Below are 26538 nucleotides of genomic sequence, written 5' to 3' on the forward strand. Positions count from 1 at the left end.
GAAGACACCCAATTATTGGACATGCGATAAAATATACGCGCACAGAGAAAGGGAAAAACAGGAAAAAATTAAGTAGCGCCAAACTACCAAGCTAATCCACACAATTTTAACAAATTTCTTCTGTTGACCTATCATAAGACAGCTAAACCAATAGGATTTATCTTGGTCCCCCGGTTACATGCTACTGGTTCTTGACTCAATTCAGAAAATATAACCAATGATGGTAACAAGACAAATTTACCCCCTAAAAAGGAAGGAACGAGAAACATTTACCCCTTGAAAAAAGGAAGCAACGAGAAACTTTTAGGCATTGAAATCCCATGGGAGCAAGCAATTCCCCACAAAATTTTCTCTTTCTTTTGTTTCTATATTCTAAATGACTGTCCCACAAATTTCAGTAGCATACCTTTATACATATTTGCAGCGGGTTACCAATCTCCTTTCACATTTAAAAAACAGAAATGAGGACCGAGTATATCACAAGGCATATAGCCTTCAGAAACGAGAAAGAATTACAGCTCTCACAAGGTAGAGGCAAGATTTAGATGGTACCTTCTGAAGAACTGATAAAAGAATTGGAAGAATATTGATTGCACAGAAGACAAGGAACCAACAGAGTGCTGATAGTTTACCTGAAACAAATGAAAAATCATGCATTAGATATCCTTTGAACATATCAGCAATCCATAAAAAATTGATTTGATAACCATGTGAAAAGCTTTACAGGACAGTAAAGAACTTTTTTAAGCTTCATGGCAAGACATCATTACCTCTAATCAAGAGCACATTACTTAGGATGTGAAAGTAATGATCCTATCAGCAATCTTTGTGCGACAAAGAGGACACTCAGAACAGGCAAGAGAGCAAGGTTTACACACTGGGGCACAATCACATCAAGCTCCATTAGCCCCCAAATAGAAAAGATGAGGAACATATGATGTATTTGCAATGTAATAAAAAGTATGATTGCTTACAACAGAAGTGCCGACATGGGAGAAGTACTGCAGCAGAAGGTGATTCAAAGCAAACTTTACAAACATGAGAATTTGAATCCCCATTCCCAATAAGGTCAACTTCCTTCTCCTTCATCTCTTGAATTCTAGCCTGCATACAAGAAGGTTAATAACTGTTTAAACACATATGTTGGGATTTAATTATGCACTTGGGATTGTGCATGAGCAATATGAAACAGCCACGCCCCTAATAACCACCACTGCTGCACTATGCTATGACACTGGGTCCACAAGTGTAGTCAATAAAGTGAAAAAAGTGGGGTTGTGTAAACTCTACAAGAATGGGTTGGAATAGGTTAACATATCTGTGCATAACCCACTCTAAGCCATACATATATTCAGCCAGTGTACTGCAGATTAATACATCAAGGCTCAAGATCCACAATAATTTATTTGCTCATGGCATGTTTTGAAAATAACAAATAACAAACTACTAGACATAGGATCCATATTGAATACATATAAGACCAAGTAGCAGAACCAAATATACGCTGTCCATTGCTTTCTGTCAAAGGGTATACCAGATTCGACTGCGGTATGGTGCAATTCCTGCCTTCCTAATAAAGGCATACTAGTGCATGTGGCAGGAAGCCTTTCTTTCTCAATTTTAAAATGTATCTATCCTAACTCTATCATTTTAATATTATCGATAAGATTTGTTAGTTTATTGTTTCAATGATCATCTAACATGAAATCTACCATTTAAATCTTATCGATAATATTTGTCAGTTTACTGCTTCAATGATAATATAGCATGACCTCAAAACTAAACATAAACACATTTAGCAGGTTGTTTTTGGCAAATAGCGAGACATGGCCTGCTCAAAAGGTCCAGGCTGTATGTACGCATGCATGCATGCATACATGTATGTATGTATGTATATGTAGTTTATGTAAAAGCTTGATATACTCTGTTCAGCAAAGAAAATAAATATTATGTAATTCGTTGTGAACAAACACAGTAACATATTGACTGAAATATGTGCAAAAAGATAATGCTGCATTTTCAAATCGATGTAAAGGCATGCACACACACAGACCAAAATTCACCACATCAATCAACAATGTGATAATAACCAAGGTTTTAAAACTCGGTTTTTCTTTTCAGTGGAGTTTCTATCTTGGCAATCTCAGTGACTTCGATAGTTTTGCTCTAAGTTTTGGAGTTCTGGTCGAAAATGACAGGAAAAATAAAAAATTAAAAAAAAAGAAAAGAAAAAGAAAAAATGCAACTAAAGTTACCACCTTCACTGAGTTTTGGGTTATTAAGGATCATAGTTTGGGTAGTTTAGGTAGTTTCAGTTTGAAACAGAACTGCTTAAAGCTTAATGCATAGATATCTAAAACTTTTTGCTACTTTTTCATAATCATCATACACTTTCTTTAAAGTCCTTAATTTTTCAACACTGTTCTCTTTCTCTATAATATCCATAATTGCTCTAATTCTTGCATCTAAGCCGGCCTTTTTTTTCTAAGCACATTTCACTTTATTGTATCTTAGTAACTCATCGAAGAAAAAAAACATTTGAGCATGTTTAATTATGATCCATTTTAACAATCTATTTAAACAAGAAAGGGTCCATCAAAAAATAAAAATCCATTTTATTCTAGTATTTCATCTAATGTATCAATTTATTCAAAAAGAAGATAAAAAGGATCGTGCGAAGAGATTGCATCTTGCCCATTATAACAAGATTTTTTTTATCTTGCCCAATAGTATTGGGCACACATTCTAGTTAGTAAAGACGCCATAAAATTGCATTTTACCCATTATAACAAGGCTAAGCCAAAAATAACTTAAATTAGATCACCAGAGCCTTGGTTAAATATGATATTGAACAATATAACAAATTCTAGAAAAACATTAAAAAAATACTGAACTTATGTTCCTCTCAACATTAAAAAAAATCACTTTCAGTTCATTTCATCAAAACTGCTGAAACTCTGCCAAAATTGGCCTAAACTGACCAAAACCGGCTGAAATTGAATATTTCACTCAAATTTCATATTCATCATGAACGAAACAGATCCATTTGGACCAAAACAGATCAGTTTCGGTCGAAACTACAAACCATGATAATAATAAAGAAGCAAATACAAACTAAGATATTTAGATATTGAAAGTGAAAAGAAGTTGCATATGCAACATTTTTGAACAGAAAGTATAAGAAACAGCACTTCATCTCTTAAATTAAAAATGACGAATACCAAAATTTACCTTCAGACGAACAAGAAGAGGTTCTAATTCAGGACTTTGATTCACTTGTTCATTAAGTGGCTTTTCCAACACATCTGATGTTTGTCTCTCTTTAAGAAGATTGTCCCTATATTCATTATTATTTTCTTTTTGATCACTTGTGAGGTCAACTCCATTGGTGAACCTCTTGTCAACATTCAACTCTGATATACCTGAAGCCTCTCTCTTCAGCTTAGCCACAAGTACCCACATTCCTGCTAAATCATTTTCTAAAGTCATTTCTCTTTTCTTTGCCTCATCAAATTTCCTCTTGTACTCCTCTTCTAGAAGCTCTTTTTCAGCTAAAGCAGCTTCTAGAGCAGCTTCCCTTTGTTTCCTGGCTTGCAACTGCATCTTCATATCATCCATATCAAGACTGCAGCACTCAACATCACCATACACTGTGCTACCAACTTCACCACCCCTACTTGCTGGCCGGCCTCTTCTCCCTAGTTTGGCACCTTCAGCCTTGCTTTCTGAAAACTTACGGGTGGCTCCACCACCAGCTCTAGAATATGCCATATCTTGAGCAACCAATAATTCTTTTGCTTGTCTTGCATTTTCTAAGGAGAGTCTTGTTACTTCCTCAGCCAAATTTTTCAGTTCAACAGCAGCGGAAGATGCCAGTTCTTTAGCATATGAAGCTTCTTCAGCCAATTTCTGATTTTGACTAAGCAGCTGATGGTTCTCCTCAACAAGTTGAAGTCGCTCGATATTTAATTTTTCATCCTCAGCCTCCTGTCAAAGTATACCACCAGAACAAAGTTAATTTATTTTAAAGGACATCAAGCTGTCCAGGCAAACTGAAAGTATGAGAAGTAAAATTCAGAGAGAAAGAAAACTCTGCATCCAATTGACTTTACAATTTTCCACAACAAGTGATAAAAATTAATTATAATAAATGTATATACCTATTTCCAGAAAGAGAGAGAGAGAGAGATGAAAAAAGAGACATACTAAGCAGATGAAAATTGACAAAAAGATTTCCTAGATATCATCTTAGTCAGTTCAGTTAGCTTTATGGCACATTATCTCACCAAACAATGAAATTTGAACTTAAAACTTATCTGTAGAATTAAAAAAAAAAAAAAAAACAGATCGTAGCATGAAAGCACCTTGGTTGTATAATATAATTATTATGTCACCCATGGTCTGCTGAACCGGTCGGAACAAACCGGTTCAGCCTGTACCGTGCCGGTGCTGGCCAGCACCAGTACGGTACAGCCACAGAATTCGGTTCCGACTCTTTTAGGGTCGGAACCGAACGGCTCCTTGCCAGTACCGGTGCGACAGGCTTGGTACCGGTCCGGTTCGCATCGATACAAGCCCAGTACCGGCACCGGGGAAGAAGAAGAGGAAGAAGAGGAAAGAAGGGGTAGAAAGAGAAAGAAAGAAGAGGAAGAAGAAGAGGAAGCCCAACTCCCTTGGGCCGACGAGGATCATCCGTTCTCCGATGCGGTTCCGGCCCGTTCTTTGCTCGCAGGAGAAGGGGGAAAAGAGAGGAGAAGAGAAGAGGAGAGAGGGGAAGAAAGGAGAGGAGAAGAGTCGGGAAGAACAAAAGAAGAGGGAAAAAAAGGAGAGAGGCCCGTGCGCGTTCCATGCGGTGCGAACCGCGCGTCCATGCGTGCAGTTCCCCGCACAGGCTCTCTGCACGAGGTAGCGAGCCCTCGCGGGGAGCTTTTAATGCCACAGAGTGGCAATTTGTGGCCGAACGCGTCCGCGCATTTTTTTTTTAAGCGAAACTAGTTTGGTACAGGTTCCAACCGGTACCGAACCAGTACATCAGTTCGGTCGGTTCCACGTACCTTGATGTCACCTCTTATCAAATTATCAGGCCTGCATGTCTAGACATATTTGCGTGCATTATGCCACGAACTTGTTCAAGACACTTGGAGTTCAATAGCCATTCCACTATGTATATATGTATATACACATATACGTATACACAAAAATACAAACATGTGTGCATGCAAATAATGATGTACTGTAAGGATGCCTGGTATTTCTTGACTAAATTGTCAATATTATATTCTTCGATTCAACTATAGGTAGAACCTTAGTTCAATAAGCCAACCAACAGACAAAAGGAGCACCATTATAGGAAATCATTTGGAAATGGACCAACTAAGAGAGGTTTTCTTGATAATTGAAAAGGAAAGTGCCAAATATATTACTAGCATTCGGCATATGCAATGCAGATTCATGTACCAATGGTTAGATATGCAAATGGATTTATTTTCTTGAGTTACATGCAAATACCCAGATGAAGATAATGTTATTTGGCAATTTTAGCAGCCTCTTGCAACAAAAAAGATCGCCGACATATGCAAAAGACTAAATGGGGCATTTTCATTGTAACACAGAACATGTCACATTAGACAATAATCCAAAATAAGCACAAATGTCATATAAGGAAAATTGGTAAAGATAAACAGAGAAATGCAGAACCCTCCACAATCCTCATCAAAGTAACAAGGGTGTGCTTGGCAGAAATGTTTGCTTGGTAAAATCAATTCTCATTTACTTATAATATGTATATGACTAGAGATATTATAGCTTCCAAAAAATGAAAACCGGACTGTACAGTTAGCCTGATACTACTAGTAAATTTTTCAGTGCCTGATTTTTATCATAGCCTATGCCAACTGAATGAAATAAAAATGCAAAGATGTACCATATAAAAAAGAAGCTTTATAATTGCAAATTTTCCTAACAGAAAGTGTTGTGGGGATAAGTGCTGTTTCCAGAGATCTAATGAAAGAGCCCCCTGGAACATGTATCTTGGCAAAACTGGATATATGTAGAGAGGAATGAACTGCTCAAGAAATTAAATGGCCATTTGAATTATAAAAATAGAAAAGAAGAAATTTGACTATAAAATTATGGTCATTAAACTCAAGTGTAGGTAGCATCTCAAAAATAAAAGCATTATACTACCAGTCTTCTACACTGATTAGAAAAATTAAAAATCAAAGTAAGGCAAAACATTGACTTCCTCTTATTTCCAAAACAAAATTTTCATGAATGAATATATAACATGAAAGGCTTGGCAGCCCGATGCATTAGAACCTGAGACAGCAAAGACTTCATTTCTCGCACTCAGTATCCCAAAATGGTGAGACTTTGTGCGAAGCGTAGAACCTGAAGCCTGACTTCCTGAACGTCTTGGTTTCATTTCTTAAAAGAAAAAAAAACAATTCCTGAACCAGCTGTGTCCTTTCATCTTATAAATTTGACCATACCATGGTGAAACCTCCCATCACCCCCCACCCCCACCCAAAAAAAAGCTTGCTCAATCTTTTTAGGCAGTTCAACAAAGAATCGCAACTGCAATGTATGCACAGACATCAGACTTGCTAAACTCTTGAGATTAATTAACAATAATTAACTATGGTGATATACCTATACATCAACACAAAAACACCGAGTGAAGAATGACAGATTTAGAGCATCATGGAGGTCAGCCACCAGCATGCAACTCAGTTTGCTATGCATTCAAACATTAAGGATCAAAGTGATGACCTGAGAATGTAGTTTACTCTTTAGGTCACTAATTTCTTCTGAGACACACTGTTCTGGTGACTGGTCCATTTCAGCTGAAGCTAGCTGCTGCTGCAGAACAAGCACTTTCTCTTGCAGTTCCCTGTTTTCAGAACACTGCCAGAAAAATAGAAAGTCAAATTAAGATTTTCAATCAAAAATTGAATGTGAAGATCCCAACAATATTTTGCTCAAAAAAGATCCTAACAGTGCAATAATTGCTTATTAGGCATCGTGAAGTAGAATTAATATATATAGCCAAGTTAGAGTAATTAAAAAAAGGCGGCGGGTCATAACATTTTCCCTATGGCAATAGAGAACATGCATGTTAGCAAAACACAGCACCACACAAAATATAGAAGCTACAAACTAACCTTCTGTTGTAGCTGCTCCTGGAGAATACGATTGTCTGCTGTTTTTAACTGCAACAATTTGTATATAGGAGTCATTGCAACAAAAAGTTCAAATAGAAATAAAAAAACATATAAGATGCAGATTAAGAAGTACAGAAAAAAACATGATGCCTTCCATGCAACACTTAGAAGCCTGAAAGTTCGAATTCATGATTGCAATAATAAAGGGTATAAAATCAAGAATCACCTCTAGCTCAAATCCCTTCTCATTGCACTGAGCCATTAATTTCATGACAGACTGATTAGAAAAGAAGAAATATACAGATGTCAAACTGAATGACTAGAAAACTGATAGAACCACTAATATGCAAGTGTCAACCTTAAGAAAAGCAGGGGATGAAAGAAACGGACCTGTTGCATATCAACCAAAGATGCATTGGCCATTGAGGCCTCCCCACTCTCAATAATGCGTTGCTCTAAGACCCTCATTTGCCTTTGTTTCTCTTGGATCTCATGCTCCAAATTTTGAATCTGTTGCCGATAAAATATGGGCTCAAAAAATCTTCCAATGAAAAATGAATTCAATGAGAAATGTAATTCCACTGTCAAAAGCAACTCGTCAAATTTGTAATGCAAAACACAATAGGTGTAACCATCAAATTAACAGGCAAACTAGATGGAAACTAAATAGAAGCCTCAGGACAGCATATTTCCCTCAGTAAACCACCAACTGGGTGAAGAAAATGGAACAAAAGAAATAGAAGCATTAGGAAAACAACTTTTGAGAAAGATAGGTTATACAAGACTATATATTTGCAAAACCATTAAGTAATAGTATATACATAACAGTATAATGCAATACATAAATACTCCAAATCTGCAGGTACAGTCTAGGGACTGTACATGTCAAGGTACCCAAATCAGATAGGTAAGCAAACATCTGTAGCAACACAGGTTCATAGAATTTGATACTTCTACAAAATCTCATATTGATCTGATGTAAACCAAGTTCACAAAATAAGAGCAAATGAAACTTCTCTTTAGTAACACAAGGATCAGTTGAAGGGCCCTTCTTTTTTGGTAAGCATAGGGCCTTCTTTATTCAGACAGTTCAAGAGATTTGTTAATTTTGAATGACTTCAACTTGCAGATAGGAACCTTTTCCCTTAAATACATAGATCCATGATCAGAATTTTCTAGAGGCACTAAAATGTTATCTATTGCTTCCTTCAGAAAGAGCAGGGTTCAGGAACCCAAACATTATACTGCACTAATTGGGACACAGAAGCAACCTCAAGTAAAAAAAAGGATGGGATACCCATTAACCGGCTACCAAGATGTTTGCAGTAAGCAATAATTTGGGTCCAGTATTGTGTGTTTCTATTGCAAGGGATCAAGGACCGTATGTGCATACAATTGCCACCACTAGTTCTTATGCAATGCAACCAATTCTCATACGCTATCTCTTTCAACAAAAACTTTAACTCTTGTGCTTAAATTTTTTGTAATTTCTGGTGAGTATTACAAATTCTTTAATTACTTGTGCAGTGGCTAATTTTGGTGTACCATGTTGTCCATTATATTAAATCCAGGAATCTGGTGGTAAAGCTTGAAAACGTTTAGTCCCACATTGGAAAACAAAAATTCCTTTCATACAGACTAAAGAGCTTTCCTTCTCTCTCTACTTGACTGAGTGTGCAAAATACCTCAAGCACTTGCCCGCCTAGCCATGTGTCATATCATGATGACCCAAGCAGCACACATGTTGGATACTATCTATGACTTTTATATTGAACTAGTATATCATTAAATTAAACTCCAATGTTATCTTTTAATTATTTTGTCCTGTTAGAGGAACAGTTGGTTGTGTGCACATGGGGTTCGGGATGTATCTTTTGGGCAGAAGAATGATTCACCTTCTTTCGTGACTTCAACCGTTGGATCTCGCAATTGCCCTTTTGAGATCTGCGCAGGCTGATGAAAGAAAAGCTCGCAAAGATACAACCCAAACCCGTCAACATGCCTTGCAGGAAGCAACATCTATTATCCCTAAGATATCCACTAGCTTCTATTAACTCCCTGTATAAATGGGTCTGATTATGCACGTGCATTTCTCCTAAGGCTCAAAAAATTTTCAAGCAAACAGCAACCAAAGAAAAAAAAAGGCCTCAAAGCATTCTCAGTCCAGTGATTTTTTGCATCCAAATTCTTTCAAGAGATCACAATTTTTTCTTTATGTTTTCAAATCATCTAATTTATTGGGCAGCAAGAAGAAGGGGTTCATCTCACTTTTTGTGTGTGTGCACATAAAGCACCCGTGGGTGACTGCACCCCTCGATCCTATGCCAGCAATATATATTTTTCTCCTTTAGTTTTTCCTTCTTGGTTCTTTAATTTGCATCTCTTAAAACACATAAATTGTCTATGCAAATTTTTCACTTTAAAAAGTTAAACCCAAAATCAACAATATCTCTAGTCAAAAGGCATCAAGAGTAAATAGAAGATTCGTACTTGGATCTTCGACCCATCAGGATCATTAACAGACTGCTCCACCAATCTTTTTAGTGTACTAGTACTGAATGCAATTTCACCAGCAAGCATCTTAACCTGCTCCACAAGGAGATCCATTTCATCTGAAGTTGTCATTCCAGTCTGCAAATGTAGAACAAAAATAAGATATTGATCATCCCTACCAAAAGCAGAGCAGCACGACGACATAAGTACATGATACACAAAACACCATCAGGAAGTAGCATGACAGTACGAAGCTCAGACCATCCAGCATGATGCCTGGTAAAATCTCCATGTAAAAAGTATAGACATACATTGGAATTCTAGTAGAGACAAAACATTCTTCAATACTTTATTTGTACTCGATATGAACCTATCCATCATAAGCCACATGCCCTTCATTGTCACTCAAGGTTCGCCATCTAGATACCAAACCTCATATCAGTACCATGCTAGTACATTATTCGTATGCCCGGTATAGAGGCAATTCGGCATACTGAGACTCGACACAGCCCTTGTACCGAGTCTCATTTCGGTACTAATATGATATGGTATGCTCGATACAGGGAAATACACACCGATACGACGAACCTTGTTGTCACTAGCTACACCTACTACCAGAACCAAAATATCCTCTAAAACGAGTCTACTAGATGGATCATCACTTATAGGAAAGCTAATAATGATCATATCCCTAAGCTTAGTTTGGATGACAGTTTTCTAATTATCTGGAGAACACTAGAAAATGTTGAACTATGTAACCTACGACTTATGAAGAAATAGTTGAAAACATCAAGAGATGCATTGCAGTAATCCAACAGGCTTGAGATTTAATAAGGAAAATAAAAACATGATTTTACAGTCAAAAGGAAAGGTGATGAAATCTTGCCCAAAACAATCATGGTCACCCTGTTGAAAACAAAAATATAACCAATGCAAAACGCTAATAACACATTCATGGGTTGGTCACATGAACACAAACTAACATATCATAATCATAATCCCCTTCAGTGGCAGATCATGGCAGGAAGGGGAGTGGGGGGAGTAGAGTTGCAACACCACAGCCCCACTAAACACAAGACATTCATTTTATTTGTAAAGGCATGATGCCTCAAAATTAGTACACCAGTACATGTTGACGCTCCCAACTAAAATTTCGCTTCAATACACAACAGCACCCCAACTCCTAGATGATTCGCCCACCACAAGGCTTGATCCTTAAAATATTGCCATTCGACTTCATGTAACATAAATAAAGAAAGAGAGATCGCCTCTATCTAATCCAATCTGATTCAAATCTCCACTCCCATCACCCAAAATCTAACCATTCTAAAATCTCTCAAACCTGGCCCTCCTTCTATATTTCTATATGTGAGGCAATGATCGTGCATTTGACTTCTCTTCTACTAGTAACTACTATCTCTACTAATTGACTAAGAAGAGAGCTTTATAGGTGTACTTAAATCAGGGTGTTTAAATAGCAAATCTATACTGATTCACGAATCAGAGCATCACAATTCTCCATCAAGTGTTGCTGGCACTGAGGACCGGCCTTTTGGAATCTCTCAAAGTTCTCATGGCCTAATGAATCTCTTTTTAAAATGAAAAATCAAATTCTATCTCCCTCCTCACCCCCCAACCCCAAAGAAAAAAGAGAAGAAAGAGAAATAGAAGATTATATCAATTGGCTGGGAAGCAATCAAAGTCTCAAACTCCTTATCTTTTAACAACTGGCCCTTCTAGATGGAGCCAGGTTAGGTCACTTCGATCGCTTAAGCCCTCACTGCTCTCACCCATATCTAAACCCTTGCAAAGATTCAAAGATAACTTTAGCATTGATCCTCTTCCATTTATTAACATGATACCATGATATATTGGATTATTTTTTTTAACAGCATAATGTCATAGATAAGATAAATGATTTTACTGGTTGACCGCACATTCGAGTACAAGATGAAATTTTGATGAACTAGTGAAGTTAAGCATACTGTTTGTCAACCTTACTTCCTTAATTAGCCAAATTACAGTATAGATTTATATATGCATGTAGGTATACATATATGCATATGTATTTGTATAAATGAATAAGGAAAGACGTACATTATTAGATAAACACTTTTGAGCAAAAGCATTAGTAAACAGACATATAGTTGATCTAGTCAGCTAAATATTTTCCATTGATGACATATATTTCCCAAAAAAATATAAATTCAATAATATGTGTATGCTTGAGCTGTTGAGACCAAAAATTGGTTTAGCAAGGTTGATCTGCATATCTATGTTTTTAAGTAGTGATTATGTTCCTATCAGATTCGATATTTTCAATTTATAGCCAACAGATGCATGCCGCACTGGCTGCCGCATGTCCCACCCCCCGCCCCGGGAAAGAAACACATTTGCCTGAAATCTTAATCTTCTTTTTCTATTGTCAACAAAAATGGATCGTAAGCTGGCAACTAAGATTGAAGTAGGGGGAAAAATATGCAACATTAAAACGCAACATACTATGAGCTAATTTCAAACAAAGATTAAAAAGCATCTGAAATCAATAGCTACTGGCTATCCCACCAATAAGTTCACCCACCTGATTTGATTCTGTAACTGAGCTACTGACGGAGGAATGCTCTTCATTCAACTTGCTTGAAGACCCCCGATGTTTAACATCAGATGAAGGGTCCGATGGATCTGACAGAGCAGAAGATAGAGAGTCCTTCAGGGTGTTCTCACCTTCTAGAAGCAGTGGAGGACTCTCGCGCAAAATTTCCAGTTTCTGGAATAAAATAGAAGTACAGAGAGGTCAGATTCAAAACATTGTGGCCCGCAATTTCAATGTGTGACTATCAAGAAGTTCATAAATCATACAGCCTTCCATGTCAAACAGATTCAACATCACTCAAGTTGCTAATCAATATATATGGTCCATATAGAGGATATTTGCAGAGGATTAGGGGAGAAAGGTTCTAAAAGAATCACCGACTGCTAATAGCAACTCCAAGAAAAAGAATTTAACAAAAACTAGCACACGGTAAAAATATATTATTCAGAATAAGAAAAATTAATAATGCCTACTTGCTCTAGTTTCAATTTTCAAGTTTTAAAAAAAAAAACTCACATCATCTTCACCTAAAGACTGGCGGCGCTGATGGCCAGCCAAATCAGTCAAACACCCAGGAATTGAGTTTTTTGAAGAAACGAGTATCAGCTTGGTCAGCCTCTGTATTCTACTCATCAAAGCAGCTTTTGCTTCCTCTTCCTCCTCTAAACGAGACTGCATTTTTACCTGACCCTCCTCTAGCTGCTTGTACAACAGAAAGGAATGATCACTACTCCCATGTATAACGAGTAGATGATAATTCAGGGAAGATCAATATTTTTCTACAAGCAAACTTCAGAACAATCAATAAGGCGAACTGTAATATGCTGTACAGTTATCCATCTAGAAATAATAAGAGCACATAAAACCTTTTGTCGCAAGCTCATGATCTCTTCCTGATTGACCCCTGTAAGCATTCCTTTCTTGAGCTGGTCAAGCTCTTGCTTTAGGATTGCTATTTCCCTTTGATACTTTTTAATCAATGACTTTTCATCTATAATCTGGAATAACAAAAGATCTTAAAATTAGCAATCTGTATTTCCTACAAAAGATGTAGTGGACATTCCACTGAATGTTGGCAATTTATATATACCCTATTTCGAGATGCATAAATCTCGACTCGCTTTGCCCTGCTCGCAAACTTCAATGTGTTGTGAGTTTCTTCCAATGTACTGGATGCAGGAGTAACTGTGCAAATCAGCTGTATAAAAAACGTTAGTATTCTTTTGGCATGACTCATATTTTGTCTGACAACAGACCATGAAAAGCATGCTTGCACGAACACACATACAAAAGCATTCTATCAAAATATAAAAGAGTATGCCACAAAGCAACACAGTAATCTTTTCTATAAGAAGCGAGAAACATTTCAAAATCAAGCCTAACAAATAAAAAATCACTTAAAGGAAGAAGGAAACATGTTAAGGATTGTTCATAAACAAAACATAGAGACTTACTGATACAAGACTGTGCCCACTCAACGAGGATTGCAGAAGGCGAGTCAACTTAGAATCACGATATGGTATATGAGTAGCTCTTCCTTCGCTAAGCTTTCCAATAACCTTCAAATTTTCACAATAAAGTTAGCCTTTAACTCAAAAAAAATGTGTACCAAAAGCCACAAGATTACTCATAATATCATGCTCAATAATTTTCAAGGTTTTAAATATTATTAGGATGGCAACACATTTGATTGTCCTAAGTGTCAGGACAGGATGAGTTGGGAAATGGACCTGGACCGGAATGGGACATCCACTATCCTTAGTGTCGGGACGTGCAACGTCCCATCCCATGGAAAGACAGGGAAGGCCCTGTCCCATTGTATTAAAAATCTTTGTGATTTCCACTATATATAGAAGGAAAAAAAAAACAAAAGATTTACACAAAGATGGTGCAAAGCATATACTAAAATTGATTCCCAAAGGAGACCATTCTTTCTTTGTTTAAGGCTAGCTACATTACCCGACATTGCCGCATAGACAACTTGATCATCAAGATAATGATGTTTCCCAACATAATCATCATACATCATGATATTAAAACAAAGAATCTTAAGAAGCAAAGAACCTGAAAATTATGATATTTATTGAAACAAAGGATAACAACAACTGAACAAACAATTAAAGTTACATTTTCTAAAGACTTCCACACAAAAAAAAGTGAGATGAAAGTGAAAGTGAATGAGAATAGAGCACTTTTAATCTCAAAATAAATTTTGAATGATATTTTCTTTGAAATACATATGGTAACCAGGACCTACTGTTCCAAGGGTTAGAAGACTTTTATTTATATATGATCCTTCCTTTCTCCGCAGTCCAGTTGTTTCAGTCTTGGAACTCTCAGATCCTGCTAGGTCAATCAGATTCTAAAAAAGAAACATCAAGAGTGAGGAACTAAAAATATAAAGCACGAAATCTTGTAAATTTGTATGGCTAAGATTCACAGCATACAAGTTGAGAATACATCACTCCATCATACTCATCGCTATGAGCACCGCTTTCAATCATCTGTTGAAATAATTCATTAATTAAAAAAACAAAGAGAGTGGGAGATCTATATACAGCAAGATTATGCTGGATATGGAATGAGAAACATATAAAAGTGAATTCAAAAAAGTAAAATTCAACTATAGCATGTAAATGAATAATGATAAAAATGTTGCAGTAAGTAAATCACAGGCATATTACACACAGAATTATACAAACAGCACAGAAAAGTGATAATGATTAGGAAATTAGAAGAAAAAAAATAACATACTAACAGCACATAATATTCATGAGCTAAAATCCTACACTTTAATTTCCACCCAAATCATAGCTTATGACAAGTACATCAGTTCAATTTGATTTCAACCCAAAGTGTTGACTGATCAGGAAACAAATTATTGTTTGTTGAGGACAATCCCAACACCAGAGACATTTATTATTAAAAATGAAGAAATCGTTCAAACACAGATGCATCTGAAAATTCACATATAAGCATTTTGTAATCAAATCATTTTTAAACATTCTCTTCTACATAGATACCAATTTTTATTTTTCCCTTTTTATAAATTAGTTATAGCATGTTTTACAAAGTGATTCAAAAATTAGGCTGAATAGTTCAACGAGACAGGAGTCAACTAGAAACAGTTTGGTTGAAAAGTGTTGCTAAGATCACATTACAAGTGGATCAGCAAAATACTTGAAGTTTTTGATGAGGGTACTGTAGAAAATGAGAAAGGCATGAAAATGGAAATTGCATGGGTATATGTTTATTTATTTTTGAGATATGGGTATCCAATCTTTGAATTTCAGTTCAAAGTTTGGGTAATAAATCATAAACAGCCAAATGTTGAGATAGAGCATGAAAGCAAGTTGAAGACCATAAAAGGCACAACATAGAAGAAACATGTCAAAAGAATAAGATGACATAAAGCCACCATGTAGATGTCTTCTAATACCAAGGTTTCTGATATATGTGAGGATGCTAGCTACCCCACCAAAATTGTGCCTCGCATATAAGTAGGTAATATGAGTTGAAGACTTCAATTCCACTAAAGAAAAGAGGCAAAGTGTGTTTGCAAGAATAATTAGTGAATATGGGAATAATTCCCACAAGAGTGGGAGTGGAAGGATAAGATGTGTGGAAAGGTGTGAAACTAACGAGTTTCCTGGCATCCCCTCTCCCAACTTTGGGAAAACAGTACATATTTATTCATAGATGTAAACTTCACTAAAACATTTATTTTAAAACAAAGATTAAGGAAATGTGAAGTTTTGCCTCGATGATCCCATGAAGTTTTGCATTTTTGGCAACATTTCTCCTCACTAAACTCTCAACACAAGGGAGATATCCAAGGATATGGCAACAAAGCAATCAAGCCTAGATAGGCGAAAGGTGGGAGTGGGACAATGAAATTCTTAATTCTACAGTACCAAAATTTTTGAGATAGCACAAATCACATTTCGGACAAAATATGATATCATAGATATCGATGTGATTGGAAACTTGGGAACCATGCTCCCTCCAACAAATAATTACAAAATTGTATCTCTGTCCAAATACAATCAAAGCTAAAATCCCAGCACCCCTCCTTAAGATACGCCACATGTGCCATACTGGGGCAAAAAATGGCAGACAGGGGCATCCAAGACACACAGCAAAGCCAGTAAATACTTGAGCAGCAAATTGTGATATACCCATGGTTGTCGAGCAAGCCAGATGGCAGACCTAGCATACAGCTCTTTCCTTTTGGTTGTTATTTGATCTTCTCCAAAGGAATGGGCTAAATGTTCTCCTATATGTTATAGGATATGGGATGGGTGGTAGGAAGGCCGGAAAAAGCAGTTTCAAAGCTCAAGGTTGACAGCTTCTTGGCAAGGGATAGGATCTTGTGGTAGAGGTAGAACAAGGGCCCCTGAGGTGCTTTTAAGATTACTGACCCAGAGAGATCAAGTGTGCAAGGGAGTAAATGCAATCTGTCAACCAATTCAAACATTAAGACAAAAAAGAAATTTTAAATAATGAATTTAAGAATTAGTTCCATCTTTTTGTAGCTAATAGCTTTTAATCTCTAGGCCTTATCCCTTTCTTCCTCAATTAAAATGCAAAGACACTGTACTTCTGAATAAAACTTATTTGATGTAAATCTGAGTGGATTGATTAAAGAACTAGACCCTTAAGTCATAAGACAGAAAGCAACAAAAAAAGGATCATAATGTTCATCAAACATTTAAAAAGAGAAAACAAAACATATGAAACAAGTCAACAAAAAGCATAACATTTTACGTAACGGGACTAGCTACCTTAAGAATATTGCAAATATAATTTCTTTTCAGAAGTGATAGCAGCATACCAAGGTAAATATTGTGTGACTTCGGCTACTGAACAAGTTAAAATTATTCGAACCAACATGACGATGCTCTGCAAATGTGAAACAAAATAAATTACACTAGAGCCCTACCAACATTCTAATTCTATTTAAAAAGTAGAGAATAGTAATAGATTCATGTTTCCAACAATAAGAAAAAAAAAACTCTTTTATAAAATTGAAACATTTCCGCAATAGATAAGTCTATACTAAGTATATGTTCAGCTTGATGGGTTTAGAGTTATAGGTTTAGGAAACAAATGTTAAAAATATTACTTCTCTGTGATATGCTAATATTTGATTAGCTTCATTGAGAAAAAATATAAAAATTAGCATAAAATGAAGCAAATAAAAAGATTTGCATCATATAGAACAATGTTTTAAGTCTGCATATTGGACCTTGCACCAGTACCATATCAATATGGGTTAGTACACTACTGTATGCTCCTGTACCAACACATGTCACACTGCTCGTGCTGGCACATCATCATACCATAAGTCAGTACAGGGGCATACCAATCCCCATACCTTACTGGTACCATACAGGGCCAATAAAGCTCACCACATATCAAGCTAATACAGGTTGGTACTTAAAATGTTGGCATAGAATTTACTAATAGAACAATGAAATAGTCTCAGTGGAGCATCACCTTCACCAGCAGCGATGAAAGAGAGTGCATGTCCAGGAGACAAAACAACTTCCTCCTTTATCCCCTCAACATAAGTTCCCTGCAAAATTTTATTGTTTACAGCATGAAAAAAAAAGAACTTTTTATCAAAGGGAAAGAAAGGACAGGGAGAGCAGAGGGATTTGTTAGATTCCAATTCTAGAATGGAAAGATAGAAGTACCAAGAAAAAGTGACTAGAGATTTTTAACACAATAAATCTGAGGTTCAAGAGATCATTAGAAAGTAAAGTTTTAAAAGCTCATGATAATAACAAGTATAATTTGGGTGGATTTTCCTCCCATTTCCTCAACAAGATAATAACAAAGGAGAGAATTAATAATCACATAAGCAAAATGCACCCTGTGTTTCTGTGGTCACACTTTTTTGAAACATTTTTTCATTCAAATAGTCACAATGGCGAATCTTCTATGACAGCTTTATAACACTGATCAAAATATCAATGCAGGAATTTGAAAGTCTTCCCACCAATCCTTCAACCATCAGCCAGAACAGATGATATGTATCACGTGACAGTATGTGGCTTTTGTCACATGCCATACATCAACAATGCTTTTTGGAGGTTACTTTAAGGCTGCCTCATATGCAAAACTAATCATGTTGTCCCTTTTTAATATATTACCATGCATTCCCATTTCAAAATACTTATCTCTATGATGCTCATTTACTGCATGACCAGGTTATTTGACCATTAAACCTAATATAGAGTAGCTGTTACATACTTTTGACTGCTTTTTTGAATATCCGCATTTATAATACATTTACAATTTACAATTATCAGCAACAATACAACGAAACCTCATATCCTGAGAATGTAAAGAAACAAAACATTGCATTTTTTGCTCAGAGCCCAAAACATTTAACCCATTCCAAATCAGCATTTCTTAAAAAAGTACCATATAAGCCAACACATAACAAGAAGTGCAACAAACAAGGTCGGATGAGCAATAAGATAAAAACAGACAATTTTACAAACTGAACCACATAGAAGTAATGATGATACCAATTTTGGATGAGTCCTGGACTTAACGCACGACAGCACACGCATTCAGTAAATATACTGATAGGGGGGAACAAAAAAATGCAGATTTTTGAATTATAATGAACAACTGAAACTTGTGTTCCTATAACACAATTCAGATTTCTTTAATACTTATGCATAAAAAGAAGTTATACATAATTATAACAGGGAGCAAACAATTGCAGAGTAAGAGAAGAGGGATCTGATGCAAAATTAAACAAAATGAGCATAGAAGTCCATGCATAGGCACATCCATTGAATTGGGTTAGCCTTTGACTGTTTAATTAAGATTGATTGATTATACTAAAACCAAATATTTATTGTTTTGGTGATGAAGCTTCAAACCTGAGCATCTTCTCTGACACGTAAGTTCTGGCCTGTAGGGTCAAGCAAGTCATTTATCACCTAGAATGACAATTATGAAAGAGTTCGGCGAGTCAGTAATTATGGAACAAATATACAATATATTTAAAGAATATAATGACTGTGAAAATCATGACACTGATAGAATGCAAAAGAAGTTGTCAAACTTATTACAAGCATGATGATATTAGACTTCTAATTATCAACATGGAAACTATTTGATGGATTAGTCGATAAGAAATTGATTGTGTTACTGGGAAATAATACATTATATAGATAAACTCCACACAAAGGGTAAAGGAATGAGTATAATATGTTTAAGATATGAACATAGGATAGATTTGAGAATGACAAGATTCTAAGTTCTAACATAAGTTAAGAATAAGTGAATGTTCATTTTCACTCTCTAAAGTTATTAGTAAATACTTACCTCATTATAAATTTCAAGATATGACACACGAAGTAAAAATTCTCTTCCTGGAGTCTGCCAAAAAGATAAGTGTCATGCTCCCACATATCCAATACTTACAGCATACTAAGAATATTAATGCAAGGGGAAAAATTAGAATACCAGCAATATTAAAATTATTAACTTTTTTGAGTCAAAAAATAAATCAGAGATGAAAATCATTATATAATGTTCAGGACAATGGTGCATTTCATTGTGTATATTGCATCTTTATAGACCATACATCATGTCTTCTACTTGCTACAGGTCTGGGAGGTATCCTACTATATTGGACTATTGCCTCCATATTCTATTGCATATTTGTTACTTATCCAACTTGCTTGTCAACTTTGAGGATGTAATCGGTACAGTGGTTCTGAAATAGTCATCCCCATCTCGAAAATTTTAGATGCTCCATTTTTAATAATAGCTTACAATTAGCTAACCTTACCTTTAGGTTTGGCAAGAGTTCTAGATAGACCAAACTCCAAGAACAGCGTGCATCCAAGCAAGTGTTGCAGAATTTCTTCATTGTCTAACAGCATTGTCAATGAAGACTGTGCACACGAGCTATCCTTAGGCAGTCTACCCCCGTTTTCCCCTCATATTGCCGATTAGGTGGCAACTGCGATGGGACTTTTGACCAAGTTCATCTATTAAATTTGTTGAGTTTATTTTGGGCATATGGTTATATATTATGCTCATCTCTCCCTACGCCAACATTTGATCAATTGCTTTCCTTATTGCGACCCATCTAAGAATCAAATTAAGTTTCATAAGCCCTAATTGCAGCTTCTGAAGTTCCTTCTCTTCTTTGTTTCTTGTTGTTACTTTTTGGCTGATATCCTAGGATTATTTTGGCCCTTTTTAAGTGTTTTCGGTAATGTACTCATCTCTGTGATCATTCCAACTTTCCATGTACCTACTTTTCTAACAATTCTTCTCTTTTTAAAATTCAGTTCTTCTAATCACAGGATTTACCAAAATTCAGAAGTTGGCAGCTCCAATTCATGCCCTTTTGCCACTGTGTTTCCCTTAAGTCGCAGTTAGCATCACATCATACTCTATTTTTTATCAAGTGGATTTTTTTGTTTCAAGATATGACTAATGTTAATTTTGTCAAAGGGACCAGTAGTTGGATTATAAAAGAAATATGATGATCAATTTAGAATATATTCAAACAAAGACCCATGGTTTAAAGACTAATCAGCAGCATTCGGTACTGATTAAATATATAAGCTTTTTAAAAAAGACAAATATAGAAAATAGAACTAATCATTGTAAAGTAAGTTGTGTTGCAAAACATCAGCTGTCCAGAAAATCATAGTAAGAAATAATTGAACATAGTTTGTTTTGACCATTTTGACAAAAATAAATGCACAATTTCATATATGTTTATATAAGTTCATGTGTTTAACACTCGTCATACATCTTGGATAATGCTGAAGACATCCTTGATGGCTAATGGTATGATTCCAGGAGATTTCTGATCGCCCTACAAAATGCAAATATTAACCAATAAATAAGTCAATAAAAGGATATGATAAAACAGCCTGGATGATAATCCCATTAAAATTTGTGTCCATAATCAAAGTTCAAGACATGACAATGCAAGAGGAAATGAAGACATGACAGGCTATGTCCAAGCCTAGCAATCTGATAACTAACCGCCATGCCAGACTCAATATATACCATTATAAACAAAACAGAGATGAAATAATGGTGATGGCAGGAAATATTGTTAGAGCTTGAAATTCCAAACATTTATGAATAACAAACAGTAAGATATTTTTGATAAATGTTTCATGCCATAGGAACAAATATTCATTCACAAGAGTAAGAGATAACATTTTTAGTTGATCCCCAATTTGATGTGTTACAATTCATTAAATGCAGTATTGAGTTTGCATACATGCTTAATCTACTTGAAGTAGTAATTAGACTCAAAAAGAAAACAACCTTCAGCTGAATCACACACCATTTCTGGAACACTAATCCTAACTCTTCCACAGACTATGTGCCTATTTAAAATAATGCTCAAGCTTCTACAACAAATTCTTCATTACATTGAATTCTATATCCAACTATTAAGAAGCCGTAAAGAGTGTATCTACAATGATTATGAAGGACGGGATAAACTTATTGACATCTTGCAGAGTAAAACAGCCAAAACTGCAATTCTTTTACTTAAAACAGTACCAGTAAGCTAATAACAGAAAAAATGCATGACTGCAGAAAATTTTATCGAAACAAAACCCTAAAACTAAATATCAGTAGTTCCATTTGTTGGAGGAAGGATGATTAACTGATCAGATTACCAAACACCAGACAATCTCTTCGCCATGGATTCACATAGTGGTTGGTATGCAGGCATACCACTTGGCATGTACCAGCCTATACCACACATACCATACTAGAGTGCCTGGTGTGCCCTTCAGTACCCTGTGTCAGAATTGGGGCATACCATACGACTCAATAACCAGTACAGGTTTGTGCCTCTGAATTTTAAACCTTGCTTTTCAAGTTAAAAAGTCAGACATATCCCATTTTTTCAAGTTACAGAGCGATGGAAATGCTCAGATGATAAAAAATGTGTACAGCAAACCCGAAAATTAAGACTAGAGAAAATTGAGTTAAGATTACAGAATTACAGACTTGAAGTTGAAGAACCATTTGAAATAAGGAGCACCATCATATCATAACCAGATTGGCTTATATGCATGTGTATGAGGAAGCAAGCACCAATCAACATATATTTGAACTGATTAGTGAAATATCGAAACACACAAGCGCTACAAATGGTACAACATTCTCAGGGATGTCACATCATATAATCATCAGCTGAACGACATCAGATTAGGAAATAATTAACTTACATGCATAGTGTGAGTTTTCCCGCTACTAGTGACACCATAGGCAAAAACGGTTCCTACAAATTAACAGAGTCATGATTAGTAAGGTTTTTTAAATTTTCAGTTCAGTTATCAATAATGCACTAAAAAGGAATATGATGTAATAAAGCAATAACCAATCACACAACAAAACCAGTAAACGATATATATAAGATACTGGAAGTAAAAGGGGCCCCTTTCACTGGTATTAAACTAAGAATCCTGAAAATAAAAAGTGAATAAAAAAAAGGGCAGGATATATAAGAATATGTATGATTTTCGAGTTCATTACTTCACCAACAAGGGCATACACTAGTCTAATCTCCTACAAGAGCCAATGACACCAGATATATGAACCAAGGATTTCAAATTTAGATTTGAAGGTTAGATCCAGGCCTTGTAAGATTAGATCTGGATTTTCATATAAGAGCCTGACTACCACTACTAAAATTTCACTCCAACAGTATGTATTTCTGGAATGCTTTGAAATTGTAAATTACCCTCTAAATTGGCTAACTATTAAAACTAAAAGAATTTCAAAATTCCACATACTGTTGATCCATGTCAGCAATGCCAAGCAATATCACATAGTAAACTCAAACATTATTTTGGATTTAATCTGTTTTATTCAATGACCACCTTTAGAATTACATATGTTGCAGCATTGCCATCAATATATGCAAGAATTGTTTCACAAGGATGTTTATTGGCAAGTACTAATTAATAGTGCAGCAGAATAAACTTGATAGCATGAAATTTCACAGTACTATAATGCATCATCTGGATACTTATGAATTTTGAGCATTATCTTGCAAAACATCAGACTGGAATTTATCGGTATGGATGATTATAATTTTTAAAAAAAATAGAATATAACATATAGAAATGGGAAATAATGTCTTCAATTCGTGTGGTAATATCATTGACATTAGTTTTGTCCAAAATTCTTGCTGTGAATGTGTAGACATACAAATTCAGCATGTGACAAAAACTCAACTTGAACTCACGAGGACCATGATAGCAAATCTTTGTTCAGCGTGTGTCAATCAGTCAAATTTAACAAACTACAAAGGCTCATTTGTACAAGTTATTCTAAGGCCTCTCCGCCAACCTAATGCCCTACAAAGTCTAATAAAATGCCAGGAATTGACCATCTTTTAAAAGCTTTATAGCAGATTCTGAGATGACTGTAAAATCTTTAAGACTCTGCTGGATCATACCATGATATGCAAGCCACCCCATATGGATTGGTCTTGTGGTTAAGATTTAAGCTTCAATATTTATTTCCAAGTCAAATATGGGGATGGATATGGAACACAAATCAAGGTGAAGAAGGCTAAACAGAAGGACTAAGCAAATTTTGTGATTGGCTGTCAGCCCAAAAACAACCCTCTTGTTGTTGAAATCCTGGCCTAGGAAAATTTAGGCAAGAGAGAGAGACCTACCATGTAACCTAAATGGGCTAGTTGGTGGGTAGGGACTTCTGCCTTATTAGTCATGGTTTAAGCTCATACAACCAAGAAGCAAGCTTCCAAAATTCCTCTTGTCTTGCCAAAAGTCTAAGGGCCAATTTGGATGAAGGAATATATTATCATGGTTAAATTAAATCTTTGGCTAAAAGTGAAAGGAAAACCAGTGACAGGAGAGAAGAATTTTGTGTATGAAACCACCAGACTGCAGCCTCCACTGCCTGCAATACAGAAGAAATGGGATAAACAATTCCACTAGAAAGTTGATTTGCCATATCTCAAACTTTCTGGGATATCACAACCTAAAGTTTCTTCCTAGCAGCAACCTTACATGGAAAATTTCCAGAGTAATTTATATCGACACGCAAAGAACCCCTAAACAAAGTGGAAGATGATAATGATAAGTAAAATATACATATAGTTACTCATCTGGTCATGTTAGCTGCCGACTAGCTGTTCTAGCATTAACCAAATTAACCAATTTATATGTTGCCAAACAGGTAGAGTTGATTTATTTCATTAATTAACTTATTCATCCTCTTTCAAAAGGAAAAAGATACATGAGGTAACACCGACAAAGCAGACATTTAGTCCAGATATTGAATCCGCACTTGTCCTTATAAACCGAAATATCAATGCCAAATAACAATAATAACAATGAAAGCATTCATAGACAACTTTTGAAGCTAGATTTTCTCTTCTCAGAAAAACCAAATCCTACCCAGTGAGATTTAAGAGCAATCAATCCCAGTCAAAACTTAAACCCTCTTTTCTGTTACTAAATATACAAGACAATAAGAGTGGAATGCACTTGCAGCTAGATATTAGAACCAAAAACTAAGGAGACGTACCATTGATGCCCTCCATTGCAGCTTTAACAACAGGACGAGCAGCCACATCATAGACCGCCTGAGAAGTTATGGCAGGACCAAAGACTCTATCTAAACAAAAAATAAATTAATTTAATACTGTGAAAGCTTTCGTTGGGCCATAACTGGGAGAGGGGGGGTGCAGCAGAATCAGATGAATATCTCAAATATGAAGCAGTGCTCGTGAAATAATGTAATATGAGTTCTTGATGACCTTCAATGTCCATGCATGAAACAATTACAGCACTAAACAGACTATCATGATCATCTGGTTTTCATGCATTTGCAAAATGTGCAATATCCGTATTCAATCTATAATTAATTATGTTGCATGTAGTTACACATCAAGCTTATGCAATATTGCTCCTAGAAAGTTGAAATTCACATTGTCAACATAAATCTAAGTTCAGCCAATTTCCAATGGGTTATTTCATTGGCCAGTTATAAGGCTTCATTCTAATTTTTAATTGCTATAGTTTGGTTTGATCAGCTAGTCAAATACAGAACTGCATGCCAATTTTATTCAAGAATAAGGCATCATGTGAAAAGGTTCAAAAACACAGCAAAATAGACATAAAGAACACTTAGCAGCAAATTTCTTGCTCGAAAACATTATAAAAGAAAAAAACATATATATAATGGATAAAAGAAGTGCTTATAATCTAGATCAGATCTCGCATTGCTTCTTAAACTGAAAGAAACTAGCTAGGAAACATTACCAAATGCATAAGCAGCGGCCGGACTGTACTCGCAGCGGACTATCTTATCTCCATCAGCGTACCACGCAATCTCATCCCCACGCTGGAATTCCCGTTCACTGCAATCACGCAATCGACACAACAAAAGAAACCAGTTCAAGATCCTCAAAACCTAGACCTCCAAATCCACCCCAACCAGTCCAAGAAGCCACGGATCCATCTAGACTCGACCAGATCCAGTCTCCTTACCTCAACGGCCTAAACCTAACGGTCACCGTAATGCTATCGCCGGATCTCGAACCGTCGGCCGGCTCCACGACGAGCTCCTCCGCTGGAAGGTAGCTGATCGGCGCGCGACCCCTGGAGGGATCGGAGCGGCCGCGGCTGGGCGTCACGGATCTCTGCGTTCCCTTGACCGAGCTGTAAAAGTAGGACGAAACCGAGGAAGGCGAAGATCTCGGGATCAGCCTCCCGTTCATGAACGAGGACGAGGAGGACGACGAGGAGTAGGAGCTCGAGAGAGGCTTCCGGTAGCCGAAGGGGGAGCTGCTCCTCCCCTTCGACGACGACGGCCCTGCCATGGCCCGCGCTATTCGAGCTCTCGCCCCTCTCTCTCTCTCTCTCTCTCTCTCTCTCTCTCAAAGAGAGAAGGAGAAGGAGAGAAAGGGGTGGGGAATATAGGGGGTGGAGTGGAGTGAGGAGGATTCGGGCGGTCAGACGTCACATGCTTCGCTTCTAAAAAAGAAAGGGAAAAGGGAGGGAGAGAGGAGGTCCCGGTTTCCCCTTCTTGAAGTAAGCAATGTGGTTATTTTTTCGGAGAGAGACGCCGGCGGCGAAGAAGAGATCACGGGAGGAAGGAAGGAGCGAGGACGGGAGGAGGGGCGGTTTTATGGGGGGAATATTTTGGGACGGAGGATGAAAAAAAATTTGGGGGAGTCGACGCAGGGAATCGATTGGGAGAGAGCGCTGTGGGGGGGATTGGACAGCGGCTGAG

General features: G+C 36.5%; 1 protein-coding gene across 3 annotated transcripts; it reads right to left on the bottom strand.

Moving 5' to 3' along the window:
• Window positions 1–47: 47 nt before the first annotated feature.
• LOC103708482 (kinesin-like protein KIN-7K, chloroplastic) lies at window positions 48–26460 on the bottom strand. Of its 3 annotated transcripts, XR_604308.4 has the most exons (26): window positions 25794–26460; window positions 25566–25663; window positions 24829–24918; window positions 22494–22546; window positions 21047–21112; window positions 19600–19653; window positions 19152–19211; window positions 17749–17827; window positions 17084–17151; window positions 14697–14753; window positions 14507–14611; window positions 13704–13808; window positions 13340–13447; window positions 13116–13247; window positions 12766–12948; window positions 12238–12423; window positions 9654–9794; window positions 7554–7673; window positions 7390–7440; window positions 7164–7211; window positions 6772–6906; window positions 3232–3987; window positions 975–1104; window positions 771–877; window positions 553–632; window positions 49–439 (listed from the first exon to the last, which is right to left on the bottom strand). XR_604308.4 is itself a non-coding variant. In XM_008793421.3 (25 exons), exons 1-24 carry the CDS (start codon window positions 26123–26125, stop codon window positions 792–794), a joined length of 3243 nt encoding a protein of 1080 aa, XP_008791643.1. In that variant the 5' UTR covers window positions 26126–26460; the 3' UTR covers window positions 48–632; window positions 771–791. The 3 variants fall into 3 exon arrangements, 2 of the variants coding, with proteins under 2 accessions (XP_008791643.1, XP_038977328.1); XM_008793421.3 differs by having other exon boundaries at window positions 48–632; XM_039121400.1 differs by having other exon boundaries at window positions 48–632; window positions 24829–24914; window positions 25794–26005.
• Window positions 26461–26538: the final 78 nt, after the last annotated feature.

The sequence above is a fragment of the Phoenix dactylifera genome, chromosome 2 (genome assembly GCF_009389715.1).
Source record: "Phoenix dactylifera cultivar Barhee BC4 chromosome 2, palm_55x_up_171113_PBpolish2nd_filt_p, whole genome shotgun sequence".
Taxonomy (NCBI): Eukaryota; Viridiplantae; Streptophyta; class Magnoliopsida; order Arecales; family Arecaceae; genus Phoenix; species Phoenix dactylifera.